Source organism: Sinohyriopsis cumingii, chromosome 9 (assembly GCF_028554795.1).
Source record: "Sinohyriopsis cumingii isolate HCF-2022 chromosome 9, ASM2855479v2, whole genome shotgun sequence".
NCBI classification, from domain to species: Eukaryota; Metazoa; Mollusca; class Bivalvia; order Unionida; family Unionidae; genus Sinohyriopsis; species Sinohyriopsis cumingii.
Window position 1 is genome coordinate 79,471,433 of NC_142969.1, and position 19,960 is coordinate 79,491,392.

Consider the following 19,960-nt stretch of genomic DNA (forward strand, 5'->3'; position numbering starts at 1 on the left):
TGTTATGAGGGTTTCCTGTAGGCAGATTACGTCTGGTTTTACGGCCGTATTATTCAGTTTGTTCTGCAGTTCTGATAGGTTTTTAAAGACTCCTCTGCAGTTCCATTGCCAGATGGTGATTTTATTATTTTTTGTACTATTCATTTTTGACGTTGTCTTTATCTGTTAGTCTTGTGGTCCAATCAGCTAGTATTGTGAAAATGGTTTTGAGGGGTCTCATTATGCTACTGAGATCTTGCATTAGGGTTCCTGTTGTTAGGTTCATTACTTCCTGTATTAATTCTGTGTTGGGGTGTGTGTTAGGTTTGGGGAAGTTTGGGGTGACAGTTTTGTTTGTATCTGGAGTGTTATCAGGGTGGTCATGGTTTGTTACAATGTGGGTTGTAGTTTTTGGTTCTTTTGTTTCCTGATTCGAGGGAATGTTTTGCGGTGCAACGTTTTCCCTTCTGATTCTGCGTGGAGAGTTTTGGTGCTCATTGATTGTTTCAGAGGTAGATTTTGGTGTGTTGGGGTTGTTTTTACAAATAATGTTTTTTGCAGAATGGTAGGTGAGGTGTTTTTCGTTCATTAAGTCCACTATTTGTTTCTCTTTTATTGCAAATCTGCATTCTGCCGATCTAGGATAATGGTTTTCTTTACAGTTAGCACATTTTTGTTTAATTGTGTGGCATTCTCCTTTGTGTTGACCTCCGCAGTACTTACATCTTGGTTTGAATCTACGTCTGAGGGCATAGTGTCCCCAGTGCAGGAATTTGGTGCAAAATCTTGGCCTATTTATGTAGTTTTCCAGCTTATGGCACACTCCTGACTGTCCTAGTTTTATTATTGAGGGTATTGGCTCAGTAGCCTCTATAACTGCTTTGTTTGTTCCTTGTCCCTTGTGATTTTTAAGACGATATACTTTGGTGGTCTGTGTTCCATTTGCTGTGAGTTTATGAAGTAGGAGTTCATTGCTTATGTCCTTGTTGTATCCGTTTAGTGCTATTACTTTTTTAAAGATAGTGGTTTTAGTGGGTTCAGCCAGATTAGTTTTGGTTTCACTGTGTTTGGAGTTCGAAGTGACTCGTGTTTTCCTCTGAGTGCTATGGTGTCTCTCTACTTTGATCTTTATTGGGCCTATAGTTTCAATTTGGATGAATTTTTCCACCTGTTGAATTGTGCTGCATGGGACAATCAGGTAGTTTCGCCTTGGTCTTATCATTTTTAATTGTCCAGTGTGAATTTTGGCCAGTGCTGTCATAATACTATTGGTACTTAGACTAGTAATTCTATTGCACCTGCTGCTTATGTATATGGTGTGTTCGATGGAATGATAATTGTAAATTTTGTTTTGGGGGTTATGTTGTTGTTTTATTTCCTGTTTTGAGTTAACCTTACTTGTGGGTTTTTTTTTTTGTTGTTGTTTTGGGGTTATAGAGGGCCCTTGCCATTACCTAGGTATGTGTTTTGGGTTGTTTGGGGTCTTTGGGTTGCCATATTAGTGACGCTCCTGGGTAGTTTTGTAGTGTCTAATTCATTGGATTTGTTCCCATAGGTTTGTGGTTCCCTTGCTGTTATTATCCCAGATGGTCCAGGAGTTTGGCTTGAGTGTATAGTTTCTTTCTTAATGTTTTGATTTATTGTTGTTTGCTTGATTTCCTGTTGTTGGTTTGTTTGCATGTTTCTAGAATTGGTTATTTCATTTTTGGTGAATTTTGGGGTGCTGGTTATGGTTATGTGGTCTAATTGTGGGGAGTTTAAGGTATGTCGGTTACTGTCAAATTCATTTGTTAGGTTTGGAATAGTGGTGTCTATATCTTGTGTTTGGTTTTTCCGCTTCCTTGAAGAGGATTGGCGATAGTATTGGCATTGTATTTATATTGTTCCCTGGAGTGTAGTTTTTGTATTTTTAGTAGTTTCTGTTGGTAGGGTGGGGGTGTGTCAGTTATGTCTGCTGGTTTGTGGTTTGTTTGGTCTGTGTTTGTGACCAGAATTTGGGGTCCCAGTGTGATGTTGGTTGAATTCGAGTTTGCTGTGGTTGGTACGACTTGCGTTAATCTTGCTTGTTTTACATGCTTTATTGGTGCTGTTTGGAGTTGTGATACATCCAATATTTTTACTGATTTATTGAGAGGGTTGTTTGGTGGTTTGTGTGTTTGCGTGTTTGGATTGAATAGAGCCATTTGTTTGGACCTAGTTTGCATTCGTCTACTTAAATTGCGTATAGCATTGAATGATGACTTATCTTTTGTTTTTGTCCTAACCCAGTCTGCTCCTCCGCTAGAAGTCTCTCCTTTGTTCCTTTGTTTTCTGTTACGTGTTCCTATCGTTCCTTTGTTTGAGAGTTCCTTGTTCTGTGCAATTCCTTTGTTCACGACTTGGCGGTTTGCTAATCGTTTCCTCTTCTTGGTATTATTTCTTTGCTCTTGTTTTCCTGTTCCTTTATTCTATTTTAATTGGTGATGGTGGTGGCCGCACTCAGTAGAACTTTTAAAATTATACACCATGCCGGTTTTACACAGTAAACAAATCAAGCAAATTGAGAGATAGTTTTCAAACTTGACGTTACGGGAATGACGTCACTAAAATAAACAACGTTAATTTACATATGACAGTTTGTCATTCTATGTAATTCTGAATATATTTAAAGGATATTGAAACAATCGTCACAAAAACCTTACACAATTAATAATATAGGATTTGGAAACAAGAGACAAATTTCGGCTTTTCCATAGTAGTAGCATTTGTGTAAGTTTATTAAAATTTTTATTCCAGTGATCATCATTGCTTAATTTATGTTCAAAAAGGAACCCTACTATTTTCGGTTTGTCTATCCAAAAAATACCAAAAGGGTGAGCACCGTGGATTCGCCATTTTTCCATAAACATACTGTTAGGTTTCCTATACTTTATGTTCTCACCGGAGGCTCTCTCATACAAGCGGGACCAAAATAAATACCGTTTAATCGATTAATCCATGTAACACAACCTTGTACTATCATTCGCGTAAAGGTTGATCTTACAGGCCTGGAACTTGAATTTCAATAGTTTCTGAATAAATTCGAATTTGAACTGCAAAGGTTCATACACTATCGCGTAGGGGTAGAGGAAGAGAGCAACCTTGTCCTACTCCTATTGAAATTAAAAAGGACTTGGAAAGAAAAATATTGAGTAAGACTGAGGCACTTGTATTATAAAAAATAAATACCTATTTAATAAAATCAGAGCGAAAACCGAAAGATTCTACAAATGTTTTTGGGTATAAATTTAAAGTTAACTGTAAAAGGTTTTTGTTCTTGATCTAAACATATAAAATGCGCAAGATATGCCTTTTTGCTTATATGATCACTAATATTTCTAATTAGATGACCATTAAAAAAACCTAAAAGCGATCTTTAGCTCCACATGTTTGATCCATGTCAGTAATTTTGGATATAACATTACCTCAACGTTTAGTGACAATTTTCGATTAGTGTGTATAATTCAAATATAAAATGGAGACGGGTTTCCAATTTTTCATTTTGTTTGAATTGTGTGGTCCTTACATCGTAGCGTAATATAATTTTTGTGAATCAAAATGTTTGATTAAAAAATCGAAATGTATAATTTAACCAGCGTGTCACCTAAAATGTAAAAAAACGTGGCATAAAACTCTTAAGTCAATTCATCGGGTCCATGGGATTTATTGTCATCGATCATAGTTGTTGATTTTCGAATTTCATCCCTAAATATAGGTCCAATGATAAAGTGGTTACCCTCTGCAGTTAACTGAGGTACACCACTTAAAATATTTATCGAGCAAATTCTCATCTGTTTCCTTGGTTGCAAACCAGTCCGAAATAGAATGTTTGAAAACAGCGTAAAACATCAGGGCTAGAGTTTTATGTCACGGTATTTTGTTCAATCTCGTTAATAATATTCTTATTAGCTTGAGCGTTCATTGTTGTTTAATATACATATCATATTGTAATTCTTGAATGGGCAACATAATTCTTGTAAATGGAGGAGTCGTTCCTCATTATTAGTGGTGTCGTACGTCGGTCGTAGCAGATGATAGTCTTATCTCAATAATCTGATTTCAGAAAACTTGAATTTTGAATGCTGCCTAAAGTAGTTGATAATTTCATCTTTAATTTAAGTTTTTTAAATATCCCAAATTTACAAGGAAAAGTCGTGGTACTTTAATTCTCTATTTCAAAGTTCCGTGTTCAGTGTGTTTAATATGGTATAGCTTAAATGTGAACTATTACATTTCCAGTAATCTTTACCTTATGGCAGTGAAGAGTTGCCTATTATAGATAAAATGACTGCATCGTGTTCTGATTGGGTAAAACGAACGATCTGGCTAAACATTAGAAAGTTTATGTTGTTTTGTTTAAAAATATAAAATCTATCTGATCTCCTGGCATGTATCGGTAAGAAAGGGTTGCGTATATTCCGATACAATGTGAATATACGAAAAGAGTCAGTCGAATTGAAATTAGATATTAATGATTTTAATTTTGGAATAAAATATTAATATAATTATTTTAACCAGCTATTACATGCATATCTATTTTCTGGTTTGAAACACAGTTAAATCACCTGCTAAAATAATACGATATTGTCCTGTTAAGTTCAACCAGTTGGGTTGGGGGAATAAACATTAATTGCATGGTAGGGCGTATTGTTATAAGTAAACTCGACGTATACTAACCGTCCATCAAAGTCAGTGTCAATGTCAGAAACAATTTTTTTTTTAAATTTATCGTTGCAAAACCAAGAAAACAACTCAAGCCAAAGCTCTGTACTACATTACAATTTTCTTGAATTTTGAAGCAATTGTTTTATTTTCTTATTGAGTTTCTTGGGGAAATAAAACACCGATGTTTTGAAAAGATACCTAGGTTTTGATCTAGTAAAGATTTTGATTGGTACTGGCGGAAGACCATTGCTATTTAATGTAAAGATGCTAATTTTACTCATGTATTTTCTATTATAAGTATGACTCACCAGGTGTAGATAACCTTTGTGTAATCCTTCTGAAAATCTGCTTCGGCAACATTGACAATCAACACCGTGGATTAGCTTTGCTTTGCTAAAGAAAACCAATAACGTTCTAGATGTCTCCTTGTTCACGGAAATTAATTTCTAAGGAGAATTATCTCTTTATGGTTGCTACCTCGATGACAGAAGGTGAAATTTGTTTTAGGAAAACCAAACTTTCTTGCTATTAGTTATATGAATTAATAATTTGAAATCTGTTTATTATGTACCTTTTTATAAATAAAGAAAGGGCATATGATTGTGTCTGTATATATGCGTGTGCGTGTGTGTGTGTGTGTGTGTGTAATCGGTAATGAGTATACCTAGGAAAATATAATTCAGTTGCTCGGGCACGTCGCTAGGTTGACGGTTTGATGTAGTACATTCTAGTATATTATAGTATATAATTAATGTCCTGACTGGTAATGTGTAATTAGAAAGTTGTTACATTAATAATGAGTGATTCTGCGCTAACTACCGAATCTCGTATAGCTAAACCAGCTCGAAAACGACTAGAGGCCATTAGTAAATATCTTACCGTCTGTCTAACAGCAGCTACAACAGTGTTAGGAAGCTCAAGTGGAATTTACATAAGGTACAGAGCTGTTATTTAAAGCAACTGTCGAGCCAACCAAAGAAAATTGTTACACAAACTGAGGCAACACAAAAAGCTCTTTAGACATCACGTGCTGATAGTGCTGGTCGTCTTCATCCCACTCAACCACCACACCAGTAACCTCTTTAACCTAAGTCAGAAGTTCAACCACCGCCACCACAAGAAGGAAAATCTAATATGATAGATAAAATTACTGAGGAAGGTATTGCAGCTATCAAGGATTCAAACAAAGTAATTGATAATGCTGCAATTGGATACGATCGTAGAGATCAATATGCAAACCCTGAATATGCTCTCACTTTAAAACATGTCATTGAGGTCCGAGATGTATATCGCGTTGCTGGCAATTTTCAGCAAATCAAATGAGTAAAAAATCTTAAAATATCAAACACAACAGTAGAGGAATATGCTGCAAATGTACAAGAAGAGAGGAAAGAAGAACAGGAAGTAATGAAGCGTCGACTTGAAAAAGCAGCCAAATAAAAGAGAAAATCAAGCGTACAAACTTGATCTAATACAAGGGAGGAAAGAGGAAAAGCTGCTTAAGGCCCCCTAGCAGCGCGCTTTGGAACCAACACCAGGCTTGCATCATGAATCGTCACCTAAAAACATCAGAAAGGGGCTAACCCGTCATGTGTTTGCACATCGTTGTCGTAAAAAGCAAGGTGGCGATGTAACCCCTTAATCGGCGGTGATTCATGATAAACTTTGTCCCAATAATGTCCTCGCTGATGATGATCGACTAGAAATCCTGATTGGTGGAAGACGAGCCAGTAATAATTCCTCCGAAATCATCAGTGAAACAGCTGCGATTTGTCAGCGTTTATTCACAGGTGGTGTCATGAACAGACACGTCTATCGAGCACTTATCGACGAGATTATTGCTGATCACAACAGTGATTGAGGACGACACAATTAGACTGGTAATACCAAAATAACATAATCATATACAATGTTCAACGTGGACCAATAATGGCCAGGGTTATAAATTCACTATTAGCAGCATATAAAGTTATTTAACGAGATGAAATTGGTAATGTCGTCGAAGGTCTATTCAGAACAGTGGCCCCAAAATTGCAAACCAAATTGCAAAACAATTAGGAGTGAAAGCCATCGATGTTGTTCGTGGAAAGGCCGTTAACGCAGCTGGTGATGTTGCAGGTAAAGGATTACCAGTTGTTAGAGACGGACTCTAACGATTAATACGACGAAAACAGCAACCGTAGTCAGTTATGTTTTGTGGTGCATTGAGTAAAGTATCCATATTTGGCTTGATATGCTTACTAATGAGTCATACAAAAGTGAAACAAGAAACATGGTGTGTGAAATTAGTTTCATAATGCATTGTCATTTGGCAATGAGGGAACATTATTGTAGTATTTGCATGTTTAATAACAATTCAGAAAACAATTACTGTTGTCTTACAGTACCTGTAAATAGGGTAAGAAGTGAACTTCAAGCCTGACTCACGCCGATGTTTTATTTGCTTGGTAGTATTACACAATCTGTTAATTAAAAAGTAATAACATACCCTTAGGAAATATGCTGGTAATGGTCCCCTAGATAATATTCAAAACATTTATGAGATTTCATTGCCGTACGTACTTACCTTTATAATATCATTAAAGTCATCATGCATCGTTACAGCTGGACATATGACACTTTGTTCATTAATAGCTCTTTCAGCAAAGCTTGTACTAATATTTTGGATGCTTCATCTCGCCACTGTGGGAGGGTTAGGGGGTGCGCATGTTGTATTTTAGTTATGTCTTACGCTCTGTATATGCCACCTAAGTGTCTACAAATGTGAGATTTGGACTTGTGATTGGTACCAAGGAACCTTTTCCTATCCAAGACTTAACACCTGCGGTATAGCATATATACCATTGAGTGCCCAACCCTATAACCATGGTATATATAAGTTACATTGACGCATTGGTACATCTCTACCATTTAGTCCATTGGACATAACTTGGAATCTATTGAGATTCCCACGCTATGAACAGACATGACAAAGTACATTTTACGTGCAATTGACTTTGATCTTCGGGTCAATCCCTAATACTAGGAATCTAGGCTCTGGGTCATATCTTGGAATCTACTGAGATCGCCGCTCTTTAACCATAATTACACTTTCTAGGCATGAAAAGACAAGTTTATACATGCAAGTGATATTGGCTCTGAGATTAGGGCCTGAACCATGGATATTCAGATGTGCCTAGGCCTACATTATTCTTAGACATTTATATATGCGTCGAATATTCGTGCAGTTATCATAAACCCATAAAATGAGGTTTACATTCAAAGCTCGCACATCTCGACACAGCTGTTTCTTGTTTTAGGAGAAGCTTAACTCAAACTCGTACAAACTTTTCTTATTTCATAACTTCGTTGTGCCTTGGCACTAACTTTTCTTTGTATTCTCTAAATAGGTAATTCTGATTATTAGATTAATTTGAAAACCAATCAAAGCCTATTCAGAATTATATATTGTACATTTTAAAAACACGCTGTTGTATAATTTTAGGTATCGTCTGTTATTAATTTTATTATTGCAATAATAGAAATTATATTTTTCATTATTTTTACGGCAGATGTGATCGAGAATGGTGGTGCTTGTGTTTAACATAAACACTGATTATTGTCTAAGGATAGTGAAATCAACTTCCCCTAGGAAACCAAAATATTGAATTTTTACAGATTTAACGTCACTTAAAAAGTGTTGGAATACTGGTGATGTCAGTTGCAGATTTAAAATGTTTGCACTTGTAGGAGCAACAACATCAGGAAGAGAAAACACCGAAACCGAATCCTCTAAAGGTGTTGAAAATGTTCCTGACCGTCCATTATGGATCTTGGTTGTTTTGCATGTTCTTCACAGGAGTGTGTAACGGTGTCATCTGGGGTTTTCTTCTCTGGCACATAGAAAATATTGGTAAGCATTCTTAATTTTGATTAGCTATCTTTTCTAGATTGATTAATTTTATGAATGCTGTTTATCTCTGTATGAGAACATTCGATATGTATAAGAGATGTTAAGTTTCACTAACATGTTCAGGATATTGTTCCGTCATCTAACTATTTGAGTTTGGAATACAGTAAATATTAATATTGATTTACCATCATTGTATATAGGATATTAACCTTCGCATCATTTGATTCCTCTTTTGTTTGAAACATTTCTGAGAATAAGATACATAATTTTACTTTTTGGATGTTGAAGATAAGAATTTTTTGAAATCAAAATAATTGAGTCACATGACGTAATTACTCCTGGCATTGACGTGTATTTTTTTGGTAACAAATAATAAGTAAATAAATAATTGGTATATGTTTTCCCCTGTCATGCATAATTAAATAGTCATCACAACGATATGAAAACTCATGAAAATTAGAAAAAAACAACAGTTAGAACTTATCGTCCTTGTCTATCAACATAATAAGTGATTTTCGAAACATGCTCTCAGGAACCCTTTGTAGCATTACTTTCTTGGTGGATTGGGTAGCAATTTCGTAAATGTGTTGGAAAATTGTATATATATATATATATATATATATAGAGAGAGAGAGAGAGAGAGAGAGAGAGAGAGAGAGATCCGAATTATACGAGTATCGATTAAACTGATATCTCAGTTGCATTATATATATATATATATATATATATATATATATATATATATATATATATATATATATATATATATATATATATATATGTGTGTGTGTGTGTGTGTGTGTGTGTGTGTGTGTGTGTTCCGATTGCAGGGGTATCGATTAGTCTGATTAATAAATTGTATTATATATAGGAGTAAGTATTGGTCCGATTATAAATTGTATGATATATATATTCTCCATGTATAAAGGTATGAGTCGAAACGAAGAGAGAGAGAGAGAGAGAAGGAGGGAGAGGGTCATTTGTAACAATGGAAAAACATGCCAGTTAAAGATGAGAGAGTCTGTGCATTATATATATTCTGAGATAAGCTTTTCACTTTCTTTCAACCATCAGGTGGAACGCAGTTATTGATTGGCCTGGCGATCACTGTCTGTCACTTGTCAGAAGTCGTCATGTTCTTTCTCGTTTTCCTCATTCTCAAGTTTCTCAGCCCACTGACTTTCATGATTCTGGGGTTGCTGGGTTTCTGCGTTCGTTTCTCCATATTTGCCACCATGACCAATCCGTGGCTAATTCTACCGACAGAGGTACTTCAGGGTAGGTTTCATGCAATCTTAATAATCGATTTATCGATCAGTTTATCCAATTAGTTGTTATTTCTTCATCCTGATATATTATTTTATCACACAACTTAATAATATCGAAAACAATGGTTTAAAATGACCATGTATATTTCCATTTTTCATTTTTACGTCTTTCACATGGATAGTAATTATGAGTTGCTTCCCTTCATTTACTCTCTAGTTGTAAACGAAATAAATACTCAAGACCATTTGGCGGAGAAATCCATGTAAATGCAGAGAAACGTGCTTAGCCAGAATAGAGAGGATATGCTTAAGCTCTTATTCAAACAGGCACATTTTAATGTAAATATTCAATGCATAATTTTTACGTCGTTTCATATATGTACGAAACACTATTAAGACAGTTCTCTTTCAAGAAATACATTAATTTGTTTATCAGCAACCTGAAGTTGTTGCAGTTTTTAACTATAACTAATCATTTTGCAATTAACTTATAAAGATAACCTCTTACCGTAAATAGTAACTATACTTTTTTCATAATGGCCATTTTATGACGCAGTGAATATATAGTTTCTTTTCACTGTGTCCTCCTTTACGTTAAAGGTGTAGTGCTGGTATATAAACAAATCTGGCAAAGTGTGTTTGCATAACGCTTCATGATCAGTATCCATTGTATAGAAATGCCCATTCCATATTATGTTTGTATTAAACTTTACAGTCTGATATTGACTTTACTGACTGTGGAGATGATAATGACGACGTTTGCGCCGCAACCCAAAGAAGGATTGACAGACGATATAGTCTCAAGGAAGAAATTCGATTTTTAGAATCAATTATACCTTTATTTAGATACCAGTATTAAGGCTTATAATACTGGGGTTTAGGTATGACATATTACATGGTGTATACTGGGGTTTAGGTATGACATTACATGGTGTATACTGGGGTTTAGGTATGACATATTACAGGGTGTATACTGGGGTTTAGGTATGACATATTACATGGTGTATACTGGGGTTTAGGTATGACATATTACATGGTGTATACTAGGGTTTAGGTATGACATATTACATGGTGTATACTGGGGTTTAGGTATGACATATTACATGGTGTATACTGGGGTTTAGGTATGACATATTACATGGTGTATACTGGGGTTTAGGTATGACATATTACTTGGTGTATACTGGGGTTTAGGTATGACATATTACATTTTAACAATATTTGAATCCCTTCCATCGCCATACTTTACTGTTTACTCCTTCAAAAAGAGAGACAGGATGTATCGTTTTTTTAATGAAAGATATTGTTGTCCATAACTCACAATTAAAAATTGAATTGAGACGGGCAGATAATTCGTCAGGTACAGTCACTGTATATGTACATCTTCGCATTTCAGAATGTTGTTTCAAACATTCGAAAGGTTACCAAAAGTATTTGGATGGTGTTGCAAATCTATCCTCTTAAAGTAAGTAACCGAAAATAGGGAAATGCAACAAGCTTTGTAAAATTCAGTACGCAAAAAATTTCCCCTAGTATCCAAAGTGAAACTGACAAGAAAGAACTTACGGTAATGCGAATAAAATTCCAAAATAATTCTAGAACTACAGACACAAATGTTAATAATAAATGTTCTGAATAAATTTGTATAGAAATCCAAATTAAATTCAACGCCGAAAGTGCTGATGTGTCTGTGGTGCACTGTAACGTGGTGTTGTACCAGCAGTCTTTCGTCGAAACACAACAACATAATTCCAGGTTTTTAATCCCAGTGAATGTCTCTGTCAAAGAATATGTTTTAAGAGCACTCTGTATTTGCAGATAAAAATAACTTTGATTAATTTTACTAAATAAACTCCAGCCCAAATGAACTTCTGGGCACTACAATAAAGCAGGAGTGACAAACTTTCAGAAGAAGAAAATAAACCTCAGTCATATGCAAACATAGAGGCTAATGGAAATCATGTAGTCAAGTATAGCTATATAAAAAAATCTAATGTCCTTGGCTCAGCTTACGATAATGATCCTCACGCTGAGAAAAAGAGAAGAAAAAAAAAGTTGTTTACCAAAACTGTCACTGATTTTGGACATGGTCGTCTACTTGAAACAATGTTTCATTACCCACAGCTAAATTAAAAACTAAAATTCTAACTTACAAACAATGCACATTTTAGATATACATAACGATGGGAGCACAGTGAACTCAGCACAAGTTTTGAAACAATATAACGTGTCTACTGTTACTGCCTTACCGTTACTGTATTATGCACGAAAATAACTGATTCACGTATAACCCGATGTTCTCTGAAGAGTTGTCTCCCATACCCTAACTTACAGGATTATTTGTACACATTTTAAAGCGCTTCTACTCAAGAGAAAACATATATTAAAAAATGGAAATTAACATATGTCCTCCCGTTAAAATTAACAATGCAAGACATTATTCCAACTTTAATATTTCCTTTGCGATAAGGACGATGCCGAACGAAATGCGCATTTAGGCTTTAAAAAAGAGGCTAGCTTTGGAACTCCTCAAATTTATATTTATAACCTTTGGAGACGGGTTTCTTGTATCAGAATTTTCTATATATGCCAAGAGAGCGAGATTGCAGCTATAAATTATCAAAGAAGTCTTCAAGTATAATGTTAGCGTTATATTTAATTATTTTCTATCATAACACAATATTTATCACAGAGCCAAAATGAGAACCTCCACAAAATTTAGAAATAATAATCTTCTTAAAATATATTATAAACATAGGCGCCCGTACATAGGGTCGGGTGGGGGGCGCGTCTGCTTATAAATGGTAACTTGTAGAGGTACACAAGTGATCTGATTAGTTCAGTGATAGAGCGAACAAATCATATGTCAGAGGTATCAAATTTCAATCTTTTCTTTTCTCGCTATAGGACTCACGGTACTAATGGTATGGAAAAATGGGAACCAGGCTGGAAATGGGTGAACCTAAAGTAGAGTATATATCGGTTAGGCTGACCAGGATTGCTTAATAACGCAAGTTATGTTGTAGGAAAAATAATCTTTTGAGAGCTTATCCTAGTTGTAAGTGGAAAAAAAATTAGAGACATTGTTTTATTGAATTTCAGTCCTTCAACAGTCTTGAGTTTGGAACACTCATTACTAAATTTAGCACCTGACTCTTTGGTGTGGAATTGAAAGCACTTGTTTCAAACACATGCAGGTTCAGAAAATGCCGCGGCTCATATCCTTTCTTCTACACAGGAGTTGACATCCAGGTTTCATCTATACTGATAAATATAGGTTTGATCATGAGCACTCAAAACTTTTAAGTTACTGACTTTTTAATATTATGGTGTTTGCATAGGTTTACTCTGGGAACTGAATTAGTACCGTGAGTCCTTTATTCACTTTTAGCATATCACAATTACACCCTTTTCATGACCAGAAAACCAAATCACCACTCGTATTTCTCTTGCTTGCCACTTGGTATTTGCACAAATTGTTTGCAGAGGTTTTAATCTAGGATACACGCGAAATATTTGGATTGCTCATGCAACTAGTTATGCAAAAATCTGTATTAGAGATGCTTCTTTATTAAACCCGGCCTTTGCATTTACTGTAAAGATTTTTTTTTTTTTGGGGGGGGATGTGTGTTTCACAATACATAAATGTTACACTTAATTCTGCGATCATACATTGTGAAACAGTATTTAATCTGAGCAAATTAAATCACCATTGTTAACATGGTGTGTTTAATTTAGGGTCGCACAGTACCACGTTTTCGCCTTAAAATAATATAACATAATTTATCTGTTAATTGATACTATACGATTACGCGATGACAGTTTGTACGATTAACCATCATTAATCATAGGCATCATATGATACCATTTCTTTCACTGTGGTTTCTGGCTGTAGAATGAACCCGATTCGCCCTGATGTGTGGCTTATGTGGCGACTAAGATAATCATACATACTGCCCTAGGGTCAGTCCCATAATGTTCCGGCTGAAAAGGGCCTTAGTCTGTTTTTAAAAGAATGCTTTCTTGACAATGTATAGCCAGGATTATGTTGATCACCCATTAAACCAAATACATACATACGCATGCGTTAGTCTCAGTAGCATGATGTTATTGTCATTTACTCAAAACCCACCTGACTTTCACGAAGCTTAATGATTTTCGTTTACGTTTTTATTTCTTATTTATTGTTTTTGTTACTTGGTTGGTTTATTAATCGGTTGATTTATATATTTACGTATCTTCAACGTAGGCGCCGGGTCAGGGTTTCTAATTGGAGGCGTGCTCGTGCAAAACTACGGCGCTAGAGTCACCTTTTGGATTTTTGCAATTGGATCTTTCATCAACTTAATTATATTTGCGATAGCTCAAAAGGTAAAACGAGTGATTTTTTCCCAGTTATTCTCATTTAAGCAAAAATATTTCGTTTCCGAAAAATAAGTGATTTTCTCTCTCTCTCTCTCTGTCTCTCTCTCTGTTACATGTCTGTTTTATCCTCTATAATATTCTCTCTTCGTTGTGTATAACTTGATAGTACAATATTCATGGACAAACTGGCCTCGTGCACGTTTAGTTCGGAAGAAACCTATCAATATGAAATTCATGTGCATGCAATTTATTCATGTGCCCGAATTAAAAGCAATACACGACAAAATGTATATCACCAACTGTAATTTAGAAAGCACAAAACACTTATTGGTTCTGAAGGTATCGTTTTAACTGTTTGCAAGCTCTGTTATCATTCACAGATTTTCGTACCCTCTAATTAAGTGAGAGAAGAAAATAGTGAAGAAGAAATAATTAAGAAAACGAGAAAACATGTTTAATAGCTGACATATTGCCACATATTTATATTTGTTCCTTATTTGCTATGTATACATTGTACAAAGTATTAGAAGATAATGGTGATATTTTAGAATACTAGTTTTTTAATACTTGAATGATGCTGCCAGTCTCATATGTATTTTTCCATCACATGGAAACAATGTTTATTAAGCTACATGTTTGCTTTATATGCGTATTTTGCAGGTTTCCAAAAGACCAAACATGTTTGAAACATACGAAGAATTGAAAAACTAAGTTCACTCGGCAAAGGGCATTTCTGTCGTACTTTAATTCCCGTTTTGTTCGATATATATGCAGTTTTGAATAAATTGTATTTAAGTCTACTGAAGTTAATCGTCTATGACATGTAGTGGATATAATAAATGTATGTTTAGAATGACCTCATTCAAAAGGACATTAAAAGCATCCTACATGTATGAAGTACAAGCACATATCGGTGGTGTTTATAACAGTCCCCGTTGACTGGAGCTTGAATTACAGGACACGTATGACAACACTGGTCCAAGGTATGTAAATTGTGAGCTGCCACTTTAAGAAATATGTCGCTGTGAATAAGTCCATGATATACACCTTGCATACAATTAATAAAGCCTCGTGTTGCATGTCATTCCATATATAAACATCACCATGGCAATGGCATTATTTGGGACGTGAGTTATAGTTTTGCTGAAAATACTTGATTTACCAATCTGCGCCCTTGATGAATTTTATGAAAAATGACACTGTCTGCACTTCCTGTGTGACACAGAAATCAGCCTCGTTTTGATACGAAAAGATTACTGTTAATTGCAAGACTCGTCCAACCTGCCTTGCAGATAAGCCGTTAACTCCGACAGCGACCATGGGCATTTGAAGTTGAGGAGTGCAATGGACAAGGAGAATAGCTTCGATTATTTTAAGCTTTATTTTTCCATATTTTGTCGGCGTCATACGAGCGAACCAAATCATGAATAAGGTCTTTACATATTTAATGGTTCTACTGTAAATAAAAGTGTTGGAATGTGTAGTACTCGAGTAGACGTCTATGAGTCCGGCATGTGTCAGTCTCGAATCTAAACATTGGTACTTGAGTACTCGTCAATAAAGGGAAACAATTAACATTAACAATCTGGGAGACACGTTACTTGTGTCTTAATTTTCATGTAAGTTAATTTACATTACGCCAACCAGAGGGTATAGTTCTCGTACGTAGACGTCATGCACATTTGAGGTCTATATTCAATACTATTCCAGAAATACAAGGAACAACGCCTCCAGACCGCCAATTTGTTTAAAATTCACACCAATTTATCAAGCTATAATAAGCGTAGGCTGATCAAATCTGTACGGACGCTTAACGTACGGACTTTCCATGCCTAAAGCACAGGGTGGTTATATTTATGCCACCAAGTAATGCTAGCGTATCTTTTTGTACGTTTCACAAAACACATTACATTGTCGAGCCGACTAGAAAAATGTCATCCATTTGCAATATTGGCATTGTGAGCTTTCTGACACATGACGAGATTGTGTTTATTCGAAATTGAGCAAATATTATATAGCTTTACATATACGAGATTGAAAAAGTCATTCACAAATGATGCAACTTAATTTTTAAATGGAAAATTGAATAAAAAAATAAAAGAATGTGAAAGTGCAAATTTCATGCGAAAACAAATCTGTGCTGAAAGTGATGCTTCGAGAAAAGCAAATGTCAGCTGCGTACCAGTTTATCATCATAAGATGGACCCCTACCTTAAAATAAATAATTGTTGATATCAATTACTTTCTCAAAATCGTTTCGAAATTCACGATTGAATTTATGCAGGGTTTCATGGTCTTGAATAATTATTGTAACATAAAGATAATATATTGTATATCACTGATTTATAGAAGCCCCATATTATCTAAATAAAAATTTAAGATATTTGATTTTGATATTTAAAAATTATATTTGATACTATCTGACGAGCTTTCCTCACAGTTTAGTTCTTGATTAATTTAATTTCATTTAAATGTTCCAGCTACAATTCTGTAAGAAAATTGTATGTTAAGTCATATCCGATTATGTTGATAATATGTCGAGAGTGTCACTAAATCATTTAGTGAATTTTCGTACTTTTTGAATTCGCTAAAAATGTCAGGTGCCTCTAAATTAAGAATACATCGGTAGGTTTTATCTGTGGAGACATTTGCTTGCTTGCTATGGGGATTCCACCTAGATATGTCATCAACTTGTGTTGGAGTATCCACAGTAATAACGGATACGTATCCTGGGCCACATAATTTGTATAAACTTTGACCTTGAATTCTACTTAAGACCTGGGACATTGTGTTTACACAATTTGCTACAGAGAAAACTTGGATAACTTGCCTTCAAAATTAAAAGAAAATTACCTGGGCCGCCTGTGCTACAGGCCTGTAAGGGATAGACAGACCCTGGGTCACTTGACCTTTGATCTTCACGTTAGGCCATTCCTCTTTACATTTCTTCTTAAAGGTCTGGGTGAGTCAGTGGCCTTCAAAATAGTTGTAATAACAACAAACCTGGGCCACTGGTCTTTATAAAAGTTGTTCTAGCAACAAAATATCATGGGCCTCCTAGGTCATTGATTTACAGAAAGTGTAATGATTCTAGGCCACCTTACATTTGACCTTGCATTTTAATGAAACACCTTGGCCACTGGTCTAAATGTTAGTAACCAAACCTTTATACTTGTTATTTTAGTAACAAAATACAAGAGCCACCTAGGCCACTGGCCTTCACATTGTTATGAACACAAACCTGGGCTAGTGGTATTCAAACTTTTGTGATTTAAAAGCTGAATTTAGTCTTTAGGGTTTTACAACAATAAACCATGGGGCAGTGATCCTTAAATGGTTGTCATAACAACAAATCACCACTGACATTCAAAGAATTTAAATCGATGTATTTGCATGTGTGAAAATCCAATTCAGTGTCACTATATAAATCAATTATTCAGCCATATACCTTATTTATAAATTTCATACAGTTATCATACCATGTTGTTAGGTCTATATGTCAACCATAATTGTTAAAAATTCTGTATAATACTCGTATACGTTAATTTCCCTTGCATAAAATAATCAATGATAATCTATTAGATGTTACGCTAGACATATTTATCCTTGATTACATGGTATAGTGTTCCGATTCACGAAGTGTGCAAAGAAATGTATGCTAAAGATTGAACATAGATAAGTTAGATCAGTGGCAATGAATAAATTGTAACGAGCACGAGGCTGAAAAAAGCACTTCGAGAATGAGAGACGAGTGGTTGATCAGTTTATCTAACTTATTTTCGATATTATTAATTATTTTAGTCCAATTGGCTAACACATACTTTACAATAAAAATGACTAATTACGTTTGGGGTTTTAAAAAGTATATGAATCCAGTAACTGTGTTAGGAATATGTTGAGATGGAATGCATAACAAAGTAAGTCTGGAAAATACGTGAGAAATTCTTAGCGCCTGTCTTAGAGAGAAAAAAGAAAAGACAAAAAAATTAACAGCAGACGAAAATGCAAAGATAAAAGACGAGAATGAAAGAAAAGAAAAAGGCACGATAAAACATTTATGTCTGAAACATTTTTATGACAAGTATCAGATCGATAAAATAATGTATCACATCCCCAATATTATTTTCCAAGTGTGTGTGTGTGATTTTGATCTTTAACGTATTTTTAACAGTTTTTCAGTCATATTGTTACGATGTCTGCAGTGCAGTGTGACAGTTTATAGTGATGTCTAGCACTGGGGCATCATGCTGCAGACATGTAGCATGATGTCCCACCCAGTCACATCATCCTTACACCAGGCCCACCAGTCCTAGCACTAACCTCTTAATGTTGAGGGCCAAGCTAGGCAGCTGTTAATATCATTTTTATAAGTCTTTGTTATAACTTGAACGGCGTTTGAACCTGCGACCTCCCGCATCCAAGGCCGACGCTCAAACCACTAGGACACCGGAGCAGTCTTTATTGTCCAAGAAAAGAAAAACATTGCACAGTTTATCTGAATCCTTGATACGAATCCCTCTTTATGATGCATTATCATACTATATTTAGAATATAATTCCAACTTTGCTAGTTCTCTACTAGCACTTACCAACCACACAAGATTTATAACTGTTTTCCTGACAGTAATATACAAATATTTACTGCGTTGCACATTTATCTTTTCTTAACTTTTTATTTGCATGCATTGTTCAGTAATACGTTGGAATATATTATCATCATTGTCATTCGTCTCTTCATACCATTATCGTTTTTATTACTTAAGACCCAACAATAATTTGAAAGTTTTCATCTCTGGGAGTGTCAGGAACAAAAACGATAATCTATATATTTATAAAAGAATAATATTTTTCATAGCTTTTGACGAAACATATCTTGTGCATTTCAGTCAATTCTCATCCTAACCTATATATAAATGTACAACTTTAGTTAATATGCAAATACATAAATATTTTGAAGTGTAATTGAGATTTAGTAAGTTACAATACAGATCTCCTACCCCTCTCACATATAAAGGTGTTAATGATTATTACGTTTCCATCCCATTGTCACCCTGGAATGTAATGCATATTTCATTTGTTATTTCATTTTCCATACGATACCATCTTAGTTTGCGTTTCTTTACGGTGGTGAGCAGATCTTCATATCGTCCAGCTGAGCCTTGGATTCTAATGTGCACCTCCTCTTTAGTATGAGATTGTCGGGAATCTTCGATAATATCTCATCTCTAATGCATGAATTCTTCTCTCTAATTCTGATTTTAGGGTCAATGGCTCACATGCATACAGGAATATAAGGACATGACGGTGGAGCGCCGATGTTTGATCAGGGATCCAAGCGTAATGTAGATGCCTTCAAAATAGGCTTCAGCCTGGCCAGAGCAGATGCTGTCTGCGTAAACCTGAATACATCCTTAGGTTTTAAACCTTCGCCAGAGGCGATAGCACCAATGTTGTTGAAGCGTGTCACTGTACCCAGCTTCTGTCAATTCACTCGTATTTCCTTTTGGGTGCTACTCGAGTTGTTTGTCATTATCTTGATAATTGCAGCACTGATCTACATCCCATACCTTAGTGATGCTTGGTTGATACGGTTCACTAAGGTTTCAAGTTCTTGTCCATCTCCTGCGAAGCCATCGATATCATCAACAAAGCGCAGGTTGGTGATTGTTCTTCCTCCAACTATGATAATGTCCTCAAGATCTTCCAGGGCAACGAACATGATCATTTCCAGATAGATGTTGAAAAGAGTGGGTGAGATAAGGCACCCATGTCTG

At 35.3% G+C, this 19,960-nt stretch overlaps 1 protein-coding gene across 4 annotated transcripts in view; it reads left to right on the forward strand.

Moving 5' to 3' along the window:
- LOC149792088 (major facilitator superfamily domain-containing protein 6-like) overlaps positions 1-15,363 on the forward strand; it is a 43,692-nt gene extending 28,329 nt beyond the window's left edge. For 2 of the 4 annotated variants that reach the window (XM_089970599.1, XM_089970597.1), the window contains exons 4-7: positions 8,392-8,554; positions 9,629-9,832; positions 14,072-14,193; positions 14,848-15,361. In XM_089970599.1, the coding sequence (XP_089826725.1) occupies positions 8,392-8,554; positions 9,629-9,832; positions 14,072-14,193; positions 14,848-14,898 (540 nt within the window). In that variant the 3' untranslated portion in view covers positions 14,899-15,361. Of the gene's footprint in view, positions 1-8,391; positions 8,555-9,628; positions 9,833-14,071; positions 14,194-14,847 lie in introns of all 4 variants that reach the window. The other 2 variants (XM_089970596.1, XM_089970600.1) reach the window with 2 other exon arrangements.
- The last annotated feature ends 4,597 nt before the right edge of the window (positions 15,364-19,960 follow it).